General features: G+C 60.9%; 1 protein-coding gene across 7 annotated transcripts in view; it reads left to right on the top strand.

The window, feature by feature from the left end:
- The window catches only part of CABIN1 (calcineurin binding protein 1), a 151,489-nt gene that overhangs the window by 137,013 nt on the left and 2,161 nt on the right, over positions 1-12,315 (top strand). For all 7 annotated transcript variants that reach the window (XM_072803448.1, XM_072803443.1, XM_072803444.1 and 4 more), the window contains 5 exons: positions 413-576; positions 1,425-1,521; positions 2,445-3,119; positions 4,447-4,521; positions 7,296-7,578. In XM_072803448.1, the coding sequence (XP_072659549.1) occupies positions 413-576; positions 1,425-1,521; positions 2,445-3,119; positions 4,447-4,521; positions 7,296-7,578 (1,294 nt within the window). The remainder of the gene's footprint in view (positions 1-412; positions 577-1,424; positions 1,522-2,444; positions 3,120-4,446; positions 4,522-7,295; positions 7,579-12,315) is intronic.

The following is a 12,315-nucleotide window of genomic DNA, read 5'->3' as shown; positions in this document are numbered from 1 at the left end:
CATCCTGCGAGCTCCGTCGTTTTCAGCCCAGCCCTCCAGTCTCTGGGCGTTGTTCTGGGGGAGTGCACGTGGTTGGGGCCAGCACAGCTGCCAGAGGTTCATGGTGGCCACCTCTTGACCTGTCAGTTTCGTTCTAGGAATTGGTCCCATGGCTGAATCAGCACCTATGCAGAGGGGCTGAGGTTCTGGGTTTCCCCCACGGGGTGCATTTGACTAGGCATGACCTGCATGTTTCCTGTTGGTGACGGGTCAAGTACATACGTGCCACGCTGCCGTTCAGAAGAAGCGAGTGCAGGACAGCGTGCGCGTATCCTTCGTTGCCATCTGCAGGGGAGGCCGATTGGGGTGGTCACGCTCCCTTTCTGCATGGCACGGCAACCCCCTCACATGCCCTCTTCCGTCCGTCTCACAGGGCATCTGGCGGATCCCCGTGGACGAGATCGACCGGCCGGGCAGCTTCGCCTGGCACATGAACCGCTCTATTGTGCTGCTGCTCAAGGTGCTGGCCCAGCTCCGGGACCACAGCACCCTGCTGAAGGTGTCCTCCATGCTGCAGCGGACCCCGGACCAGGGCAAGTGAGTTCAGCTGTCCAGCCCGGTGTGCGCTTGGCCCTGAGGGCAGCTGGTGCCATCGTGGCTCAGGGCGTGAGTGCACCCACCCAGGGCGTCTCTGCTGGTTGGGAAGCCTAGACCAGCCCTTCTTTTCAAGGGCTTCTCTGTCCCACTATCTAGACGACACCCTTGCCCTGTGGACCCTGGGGCGAACAGGGCCTGTAGACAAGTTACCCTTCCTTTCCTTCTGCTTGCCTTTAGCTTGGGGCTTTCAGGGTGCTGTCAGGTTGTGGGGAAAACAGGTCTCCAAATGATACCTTTTGGTATCCCGCCCAGGTGAAGGCAAGTAATAACAGGCCAGATAACAGGTAACCAGGGATCCCTCTGCCAGACAGGGGAAAGGGTAGGCTTGAGGGACATCTGCTGCAGCCACTGCTTGTAGGGGTTGTGGGGGATCCTGGGAGACGTGGTCTGGCCCATGTGGGCCAAACGCTGTCCTCTGCACCTGCCCTGCTTTCCCTTCTCTCGTCTCATTCACCTGTAGGAGCAGGGGTGGGGCCTTCAGCCAGGGTCTGGGGTGCACTGAAGACAGGCTTTATAGAGGGAAGCCAGAGGCCCCCAGCTCTCGCTTGGCCCAGCCCTGCCTACCCTGCTCCCAGGGCTCCCGGCCAGATCTGGAGGACCCAGGACAGTCTATGCTGGGGTGCCAAGGTAGGGGGCTCAGGGAAGGCTTCCAGAGAGTGGACCCAGGCAGGAGGGAGGCCAGGGGACCAGCAGGTGTTCTCGGGGCGGGGAGGAGTATGGTCCACCAGCCAGTGCCGTGTGGCTCTGAGGCTCTGTTATCTTCTCCGGCCACCCCTGTGTGTCTGCAGGAAGTATCTGCGAGATGCTGACCGCCAGGTCCTGGCACAGCGGGCCTTCATCCTCACTGTGAAGGTGCTGGAGGACACTCTGAGCGAGCTTGCAGAGGTATGCCCGCGGCTACTGTCCTCTCCCAGGCGGTCGCCCTGGCCCTTCACTTAACTGCCATGCAGCAGGTCCCAGTGTCCCCAGCTGTGAAGGAGCACATTCCTGCCTCCCCGGTGGAGAAGGTCAGCACAATAAGGAGGTGGCCAGACAGTGAGATGCTGGCCTGTCTGGGACTTGTGGTCAGGGAGGGACAGTAACAAGCCTCACTGAGGCTGCTACCTGAGCAGTGTACCCCCACCTGGCAGGTCGAACCCAGGGTCGCAGCAGCCCTGATACTGAAGCACATGGTGGGCTTCTGATGGGCTGTGCGGGACCTTGGATTGCATCGGGCACACCTAGTCCCCTTTCACCCTCTGAGGTAGGCACATCCTTGCTTCCTTTCAGAGCTAAGCACCTGAGGCCTACGAGGTTAGGTCACCACCCTAGCAGGAAGGGCCATAGGGACCTGAGCCAGGGCAGTGCTGCTGCAGTGCCCTTTGCCCAGTAGGACTAGCTGGGCCATGGTGCAGGGGCTCAGGGTAGCGCCCCCTGAGACTCCACCCAGGCTGCTGTGCATAAGGGACACATCAGAGCCCAGAATAGCATTCAGCTCTGTAGCAAGCATGTATGGTGACCCCTGGCAGGTTACCTCCCTGTAAGATGCGCAGGACTGCCATAGTGCCCTCATTCAGAGGAAGGCCATCAGAGTACCAGCCAGGCCTATTCTTCTGGAGCAGCACCGCCTCCAGTGCCCCGTCAGTCCCTCTCCAGGCCGGAGGAGCAGAAAGGGAGAGACTTCCTTAGGCAAGTCTCCAGGCCCAGCCTGGGGCAACTGGCTGATGGGCAGACCAGAGTGGCCTGAGATGGGGACTCCTGACACCCAGGCGTGCTTTGTCGTAGTGGAAGCACAAAGACACAGTCTTTTACCTTCGGTTTTCTCGTAGGGGTCAGAACACCCAGGGCCCAAGGCCTGTGGCCTCCCTGGAGCCAGGATGACCACTGACGTTCCCCACAAGGCCAGTCCTGAGGATAGTCAAGAGGGCCTTCCCCACTCCAAGAAGCCTCCTCTGGCTGATGGCTCAGGGCCAGGGGCCGAGCCAGGGGGCAAAGTGGGCCCTCTCAACCACCGGCCTGTGGCCATGGAGGCAGGAGACAGCACAGACCAGGCCGGAGAGAGGAAGGACAAGGACAGCCCCCGGGCAGGGCCTACTGAGCCCATGGACACGGGTGAGGCCACTGCTCGCTGCTCAGACTCCGAACGGGCACCACCACCACAGCCAGGCCGTCCCCCAAGGGACCGAGGCCCTGAGAGCCGTCCCACTGAGCTGTCCCTGGAGGAGCTGAGCATCAGTGCCCGGCAGCAACCCAGCCCACTCACACCAGCCCAGCCAGCCCTGGCCACTGCCCCTACCACCACCACTGGGGCCAGAGGGGGTGGCCACCCTGAGGAGCTACCCACACGGCCCAGCCGAAAGAGGAAGCTCCTGGAGGACACAGAGTCGGGCAAGACACTCCTGCTGGACGCCTACCGTGTGTGGCAGCAGGGCCAGAAGGGTGTGGCCTACGACTTGGGACGCATCGAGAGGATCATGTCCGAGACCTACATGCTCATCAAACAGGTGGGTGGCTGCGGGGCAGGCCTGGCGGGTCTCTTCTCATGGAAGGTCCTTCTCAGTCTGTCCAGGGGTGCTAGGGCCCTTGGGGGATGCTTGTTAGGTGTCTTTCCCACCCCAGCCCTGCTGTTGGCTTTCCTACATTTGAGGTTTTCAACCACGAGCATGTCCAGTCATCATGTTTAAGTATGGAGTGATTTTGTCAACTGTATCTCAAGAGAGTTTGGGAAAATACACAAAAAAAGAAAACAAAAAGGAGAAATAGTGAGCTTGGAAAACTCTGTTTTCGACTTTAAAGGAAATTAAACCATTTGCAGAAATCTTATCAAGTTCAACACAGGGAGACGGAAGGACCCTTGGCCCACTCCAGTGCTCTGGGCATGCACGTCCTCAGAGACTGTTGTGCTGTCATCTGGAGGTGGCCGTGGTGCCCTGGGACGTGAGGAGGCTCTGCACTCTTCTTATTTATTTTTTAAAATACATTAGATGTGTAGCTATTTTTCTATTTAAAATGATTTCTGGGGCCCCTGGGATGAGTCTGAGTCCAGTTCCCTGCTCAGCGGGGAGCCCGCTTCTCCCTCTTCCTCTGCTCTCCCCCTGCTTGTGCTCTGTCTCTCTCCCTCTTTCAAATAAATAACATCTTTTCTTATAAAGAAAAAGAAAATGAATCCCACACGAAGTACCCCCAGAACTGCAGCAGCTGGCTCAAAAGAGGTGCCCATCCTGATAAGCTGTTTCTGCCCAAATTGTGTCTATTTGTGGTACCACTTCTAAGAGTGGCCATTTTATCACCCCCTCACCAGCATCCAGGATTAATTTAACCCTTCTTTGTTTTCCTTGTTGACCAATTAGGAAGAACCCGGCCTGCATTCCCCGCTGGTGGAGGTGAACCCTCCCCCACCCTCCCACCCCGCACCTGCCCCCGACTGGCTGCTCTTGCCGCCCGGGCCTGGCCTGCCTCCCTCACGCCCTGCCCGCTGCTCAACCAGGGCACCCCAGTGCCTCCCTGGCCTTGCTGCCGTCCCGCTGCGCCTTGGGCTCTTGGCCTCTGGGTCTGTCGGACCTTCTCCTGCCCCAAACCTCAGACTCTGAAAGGTCCACCATCCCACTCGCTTGAGGGGCAGGGTCTGGCTCCGACCGCCAGCCTCAGCCCCTGAGGACAGGGTAACATGGCCCTAGACGTGGCGTTGACCAGACCAGCCTGGTGCAGAGCACAGCCACGTGCCCGTGCCCGTGCCTCCCAGGCAGCGCGGGAGGGGTCCTCGTGCTCCAGGGCTGGGAGGAGGCCAAGTGCCACCGCCTGGGCCCTTTGACTGAACATCTCCTTGCTCAGGTGGACGAGGAGGCTGCGCTGGAGCAGGCCGTCAAGTTCTGTCAGGGCCACCTCGGGGCCGCTGCCCAGAGACAGGTAAGCAGGACACAGCGCGCCAGCCTCATTGTATGGGGCCCGCCCCCGCTAAGGCCCCGGCGGCACGCTAAGACGTGAGTACACCCCAGGGCGGGCTGTCTGGGGTCAGCGTGGGCCGGGGCAGGTGCACAGGAGGCAGCTGAGCTTGGGCCCCCAGGAAGCCCCCTGTTCCCCGGTGGGGAAGACCCTGGTGGGCCCAGCCCCTGGCTCAGTGTGTACAGCCTGGGGGGCCCTCATCTCAGCTACCCTTTCTGCAAATGGGAATGTCCTTACCCAGCTGACCTCCCCCGGGAAGGTTACTTCATTCGGGACAAAGGTGGAAGAAGTGATGTGGGGCTGGGATATGAGTGGGATAGGAGCAGAGCGGAGAGGGCAGGGGGTTTATTCAGCAAGGGAGGGAGCAAGACGGCCCCAGGCTTAGGAAAGACTCCCTGCTGTTGAGTGGAGAAGGTGGGCTGGTGCAGGGGTGCAGTGAGCCAGGTGGGTCTGAGATGTCAGAAGGGCGGCCAGTGGGACTTGGTGACAGGGAGAAGGGATGAGGCCCTCCCAGGCTCTGGCCATTGGATCCTCCTCTAAGGAAGAGGTCTGGGTTGGAGCCCTGGCTGTTGATACCCCCGAAGCCATCGGTTTGGGGCTCAGAGGCCACATCTTCTGAGGAGTAGTGGGACCAAACGGGTGGGGGAAGGGCTGAGGGAAAGGGGTCCTCCTGGGAGAGAACCAGCTCAAGAGGAGGCCCATAGGCAGGGTCTGGCCAGCAGGGAAAGGGGGCACCAGGTCTTGAGCCAGGAGGGTGGCATTGCAGTGTCCTTGTTCAGTGCCAGTGGGGCATTTCTGCAGGAGTGACCTCTGGGCCTGGGTCGTTGGGTCAAAGGATAGATATTTGCCATTTGAATAGATGTGGCCTCTCGTCCTTCCAAGGGTGGCCCAACTGCCCCTTCCCCAGCAACACAAGTGAGCAGGCCTTGGCCTCCCATCCTCGCCCACACACAAAGCCCTCTCTGGCATTCCCGTGGAGAGTACCTCACAGGGAGTCCTGAGGCAGGAGTCCTGAGGAGGACATGACAGTAGGTGTCCACCTGCAGCCTGGGGACTCGAGTCCCTGGTCCCCTAGCAGGAGCCTGAGAGGAAGCCTGGATGCTGAGGGTCTGAAGACATCCAGTTCAATCATGAGTGGGCTGTGGGCGCACCTGTGGGCCTGATCCCCCAGGTGAGGGCCAGAATCCCAGGGGAGACGTGCCCCAAGCCACCAGCATTCCTCATCACTCCATTATTGCCAGAGGAGCCGGAGTTCACGGTGCAGCCACTGTGGTTCCTGTGGCCTGTGTGGCCCTCGCCACAGCCCCTGCTACATGGGGCAGGAGTAACCACGCAGGGCCCCAGGGCAGGACTTCCCCTCCTCTGCTGACGGGGAAGGGGGCAGGTGGGCAGTGACCACTCCAGACAGAGGGCCGTTTCTGATGCAGCCTTTAAAAGGTGCTTAAAGTGATAGAACCACACTGGACAGGAAACACCCCAACACCTACTTTCCCTGTCCTGTGGCAAAAGGAGGTGTTAAGCTGGCAGGAGCCAAGGGCAGGGAAGGGTCTCATTTCTTAGATGAGAAGATGGAGGCCCAAAAAGGACCAGCACCTGGCTGGGGCCTGGCTCGCCTCTGGCCAGGTCGGGGAGGGGGCGGCCATGGGCCCACTTCCCCCGCCCCTCAGGGAGGCTCTGTTTTGCTGGAAGCCTGTCCCAGTTGCCATGGCAGCCCAGCACACACCTGGAGAACGCTCTGGACATAATTGGAGGCTCTGTGCTATCACCGTGGCTGAGGCTGGCTCCTGGCAGCCCATGCTTATCCCACGGCAGAGTCTCGGGGGCTCTCCTGGACCCCATGAATCTGGGGACAGGACATTCAAGCAGAACAGGTACCAGAAGAAGCAAAGCTCCAGCGGTGAGCCAGCTGCTCCCCAGCACCGAGGTGCCCCCTGCGGGTGTGAGACCACCCTGCACTTGGAGCCACCCGGAGGGCTTCCACTGTCCCCGACGGGGGCTGGTTCGGATAGGACCGTGGACCCTGGGCTAGGGGTCTGAGGGCTGGGGCATGGCTTTCATACAGGGACCCACCTTGCACCATGCCCTCGGTGAGCAGCAGCCTTCACGCCATCCCGGGAGCATGGGCTTTGGGTACAAAACAGAGGGGCCTGGTGGCAGAGGGGACTGTGTGGAGGAAGATGAGGAGGCCCCAGTGGACCTGGCTTGCCTAAGAATGGAAGGCTTGTGGCGAGAACTACAGACACGGCTGCAAGCCAGGCTGTCCAACACCGTGGCTTTGGGGCTAGTTTTGAACTCAGGGAGCTGACTCTTGGTGTCACCTCAACACTCTTGAAATGGTCCCACTGGTGGCCCTTGGGAAATCGCCCTCCAGGCCAACTTTGTGTTACTACAGTCCCCACGTCGGGCACAACGACCCCCTGCCCAGAGTCATGCTCCTGTCAGGGTGGCATCCAGGAGTGGGAACATGAGGTCTGTTAGCCCCAGTCCCTGTGCTGAGTCCCTATCAGCAGGGCCTGGACATCCTCCCAGGGAGAGGCTGTGGGTCCCCAGCAGCTTTCTAGCATTGCAGAGTCCTGAAGGGTTGCCCTGGGGGCTCTCTGGCAGCATGGGGGACTCAGGGTTTGACGCCATGAGGGCATGTTGGCAGGCCCAGGCCCAGGCCCAGGCAGGTGTCCTATGGGATGGTGAGGGCCCTGGGCTGCCGAGCTAGCCTTCTTCACCTCCTTTTGTCCTCACAGGCTGCAGGGGACACACCCACCACCCCAAAACACCCCAAGGACAACCGGGAGAACTTCTTCCCAGGGACTGTGGCCCCCACAGCTCCTGACCCTGCGCCGGCTGACGCTCTCCAGCGGCCCAGTGACACTCACACCAAGCCTCGCCCTGCACCGGCGGCCTCCTCGGCTATCATCCCCTGCCCTCCTTCAGCGTCAGCTTCCACACCAGACCTGTCCAAGGACCCTGGGCCCCCCCGGCCACACAGGCCGGAGGCCACCCCCAGCATGGTCTCTCTGGGCCCAGGTAAGTCCCATCCCATCCACTAGGCAGTGAGGCCTGAGCTGGGCCCAGGCCCCTGCCACCAGTGGAAGCAAGTCCTGCTCCTTGCACGGAGAGTGAGGGCAGGGTGGGGTGAGGCCAGGTGACCTCTAGCCTGGTGGTCCTTGAGAAGCCCATCCTGGGGGCCCTGGAGGGCAGGGGGCACAACCTGCTGGCATGTCCACCACTCACTTAACCTTCCTCTCATCCAGAAATGAAAGTGGTGACAGCAGTCCCCTCACAGGGGTGTCGTGAGGAGGGAGGGAGCCAGTGCTGACATCAGGTGTTTATGTACTTACGTGTGTTGCTTTCTCTTATGGCAAGTCTTGTGATGAATAGATAAATAGGGATTCTGAAGAGAGGGCATCCTGACTTTGGCTTGCTGGAGACCTTACAGGCCCTGAGCCATCCCTGGACACCTGCTGTGGTTGGGGGCATCCTGCACAGTGCCCCCCACCCCTCGTGGGCCAGCCAGCATGGGCAGGGCAAGGCTGGTCAGTGGGCTTGTGAAGGAATGGGGACAGGGCCATGAGCTCCATCAGCCAGAGGGAGCCCTGGTTCCTTCTAAATCCCCAGATGCCCTTAGGAACGGCAGCGCACAGGCTGGGGCAGCCGGCAGACCAGGAGGGCAGACAGGCCTGCAGCTTTCCGGGGACTGGGCACTGACCCTGCCTGCCCTGCCCTGTTGCTGAGACCAGCCTGCACCCCTGCGGAGACCCCACACTGGCCCTTTGCTCCTGCAGGCATGTCTGTGCCTGGTCACGGTCCCATGCAGCCTTTTGGCCATGCAGCCTTGACTGTGTCTTTTCCTGAGACATCTGAATGTCAGACCTGAGAGCAGCAGCGGCCGTGAGCAGGGTGCTGCTCTGCACGCTGCTGGTCTGCCCGAGGGAGTGGCAGCGCTCCCTCTCTCCGCTCTTTCCTACAGCACAGGCATCAGGCGCTGAGATTCTCCCTGATGCCGGTCCCCAGTTTGTGTTGAAGATCGTGGAAGTCTAGGGATCCTCTGCCCCACTGGGTACAATTACACCGGTCATGACCCCACGACATGAAGAATCACTTCCCTTAAGTCTGCTCCTGCAGCCATTTGTTCTGAGGGGAGCCCTGAAGGTTGCAGGACAAAAAGCAGCCCAAGAGCTAGAAGTGGTGGTTCCACCACCAGGTGACCTCGGCCGCCCTGCTTCCCTCTGTGTGTCTGCATTTCCAGCACACAGCGTGAAAGATGGAGGTGATGCAGATTCAGCACAGTGCTTGGCAGACGGCGAGCACAGCCGTGGCACGGATCCTGGCGGTGGGGATCTCGGGGGGGCAGGGACAATGGGAGTCCATGGCCCAGGGAAATCGCTCACTCCCACGAAGACCTGGCTCCCCCAGGGATCACCCCCTCTCACCGTAGGATGTCTTGGCCTCCACCTGACTCTCGCCCCCTGATCTCGTAGCCCCTGGGGAGCAGGAATTCAGGAGTGTGTCAGGCTGTCATCTGGTCATCTGAATTCACTCAGGTTGCCGGCAGGTCTCGGGTTCTCCTGGGTTGTTGGCTAGGAGGCCTCAGGTCCTCTGCCGTGGACCTCTCCATAGGCTGCTGAGGGTCCCCACGCCGTGGCTGCTGGCTTTCCTCAGGGCCCAGGGTCTGAGAGAGAGCACTGGAAGGAAGCTGCACTGTCCTTTATAACCCGATCTTGGGAGTGAGTGACCATCATTGGCATTGGCCACGCACGATGGGTACAGGGCGGGAAGTTTCCTCAGGATGTGAGTACCAGGAGGCGGGGCCCGCAGGCCACCTGAAGCCTGCTGCCTTCCTGGCCCCTCCTGCTCACCACGCCCAGCACCAAGCGGGCCCCAAACTGTGATTCGCAGTTTTTCCCCCTCTGTTAGATCAGTGGAAGATCGTGTACTTCCCAGTGTTATTCTTTGTCTTGGAGAATTGATCCTTTCTTATTTCCTTCCCCCAAACTAAACTGAATAGCCCTTTGCTAGGATGGAACACTTACATGACATGGGGGTTGGGGGGCGGCCCTGGGTCGAGAATACGGGATACATAGACCTGACGCTGATGGGCCAGGAACACAGCACACTCACTGACTGGCCTCCCACACCACACGCAGAGTGACCTGCTGGCCTCTTGGTACTGCATCAGGATCTGCAAGCGGACGGTGTTCGGCTGGCTGCCCTGATGGTCCCCAGAGACCACCTCCCACAGCCTCCAGAACAGGGAGAACCTGGAAGGGGCTGCACAGCACGTTCTGGTTCCCCAGATGTGACAGGGTGGCCTGGTGGTAGGGTCTGCATCTGCCTGCCCTGGGCCCAGGGTAGGCCTGCCCTGCAGAGGTGCCCAGGAGCTAGAGGGTGTACAAGCTGGGAGCTGTTGCCAGAGACAGCGCCATAGGAGGTTGCAAGCCACCTGGGAGAACAGGCTGGGGACAGATCCTCCTAGAACACCATCCCCAAGGTGTGAAGACGGGGAAGGCAGCCTCAGAGGAAACCTTGACTGGTGTCTCCAAAGTGGACAGTCCTGTTGTGCTCCTCCCCAGGGTGCCCCTCACTCAGGCCTTCCAGCTCTAGCAGTGGCTGACAGGGTCCACTCCCAACTTATCCCACCTCCTGTGGCCCACAGATGGGCAGGAACACTCTCAAGCTTCCCTGGTCACTAGCTAGGACCTCACCTATCCACCCAGTTCATGCTGACCAGGGCTGCTGGCCTCATGTGGTGGTTGCATCCCCTTGGGGAGCTCAGGGTCACTTTTGGGCATCAGCGGGGCTCCTAACCACATGTCCCCAATCCCCACCTCTGTTGGGTGTCTGTCCACCACAGGCCAGGACCTGGTTTCATGCTAGAATAGTGCCAGGCCCATGAATAAGTCAGAGTAGGGAAGTAGATCAGGGAGGAAGAGTGGAAAGGGCACTCCAGGCCACGGGACCAGCTTGGTAAGGAAAGTGCCTGGCTGAGCAGGGCACTGCCGGCCAGGGAGTCGGGCAGGCCGTAATGCCGGCCTCATGCCATTTTGAGAAGCCAGGAAGAGTCTGAGTCAGGTCTGGCACTTCCAAGACACTGGTCCTTGGGGACCTGGTGCCCAGGCCGTGAGTCTGCCCCAGGGAGGAGGGAGAGTGGCCCAATGGCACAGGATTCCAGCCTAGCCGGGTATTTCCCACTGACAGAGAACCTGAGGCCTGGGGAGCCATGGGGTCCATATGGCCCTTCTTTAAAGGCTGGGCCTCCCGGTTGATCCCTCCCCCCTCAGGTCCACCTGCAGCCCGCTTCACAGGCCCCAGGTGCCCCAGAGGGGAGGGGGCTGCTGGCCTAGGGAGCACTACTGCACATGCTTGGTGCTCTCTGCTAGATGCCCTTGCCCCAAGCGTCCCTTCTCCTCCTGGTGGCCCACCAATAGGAAGGGGCCTGCAAAGGGTGGACAGTCCCCTGGGGCAGGAGAGAGCCAGCCTGACACCTGGCCCCTCTGAGGGCAGCCTCCATCCATCCTGCCAGCCCCAGGCCCTCCCTGCACCCTGTTCTCCCCACACTCCATCATGTTCCTGTCCTATAGATACCTGTCAGCCAGGAAGCCAGCTGCCCTCCCAGGGCACCCAGGCCTCAGGGAACAGCTGCACGAGGTTGGGCACAGGCCGGCAGAGCATTACCACCTATAGAAAGGCCTGGAAACAGATACCCACTGGGCCTACTTGCTGACTGTGTGCCCAGCCATGGTGAACCGAGTCCTGCCCCAGTGGCACAGGACTCCAGCTGTGGTCCCTGTTCCCCGGGTCCAGCAGGGCAGCAGGAGGAGTCTTCCAAGGTGCTGACCCTACCTGGTCATAGTGTAGGGTGCTTGACCCTGGGACAAAGAGACTGTGACCGTGACTGCCAAGCAGTGGGTCCTGAGGAAGGGAGGGACTGGCTCGTGGCATGGGCAGCCAGGAAAGGCTCTGTCCCCCAGGAGCGGAGAGCCAACAGGCAGGAGGCCAGGCTACTAAGTCACCCCATCTTTGTCCCTGTCCCAGGAGCTCTCCTGCCTGGCCTGGGGGGTGGGGAGGGAGGCTTCTCCTGCTGGAGAAGTGGGGGAGTGGAAGGCAATGGCCACCTTGGCCTCAATGAGAAAGAAGAGAGGAGGAAGGTGAAGAGGGAACGTGAGGAGGCCTGGATGCAGCAGGAGCTGAGGGGTGGCTGCAGGTGGGGCCCGGGGGGCTGGGAGCCCGTGGACCAATGCTGACTAACCGCCTGGCTGGCGGCCACAGACGCAGCGGGCACCCTTCGGGCCCATCAGGCCTTGGCTCAAAGGAGGCCAATTCCCGGCCCCTGCCTCATGCCAGGAAGGTGTGGCCTGGCGGGAGGCACAGTGCCAGCACACCACTCCATCCACTCGTCTTAGCTAAGCTGGTTTGGTTCTAGGTCCTGACCGTGTTTCTGAGTGCCACTCCCACAGGCTAGAGGGGAGAGCCTGTGAGCCCACCTCCAAAGTCTCGCGATGGTGTTTGATGGGGCTGGGGGCCCCACAGTCTCCGTGTGCCCCTGCTGTGTCAGGCACACTGGGATCTCCGGTAGTGAGCTGCCCCACTAGTGTCCACCTGGGGGGTGAGTGGTTTCCTGCCAGTACCAGCCGGGCCCCACCCATGTGACTGTTCTCGAGAAGCCCCCTGGCCCGCCGGTGGAGGTGGCGGGCTGCCTCGGTGCAGGTCCCCTGCCAGGTGTCCCAGGGCTCAGGAAGGAAGGGCCCTGTCTTCCAGGCTGGA

The sequence above is a fragment of the Canis lupus genome, chromosome 27 (genome assembly GCF_048164855.1).
Source record: "Canis lupus baileyi chromosome 27, mCanLup2.hap1, whole genome shotgun sequence".
Classification (NCBI taxonomy): domain Eukaryota; kingdom Metazoa; phylum Chordata; class Mammalia; order Carnivora; family Canidae; genus Canis; species Canis lupus.
The sequence above is the reverse complement of the archived record's forward strand: the minus strand, read 5'-3'. Positions and strand labels throughout refer to the sequence as shown.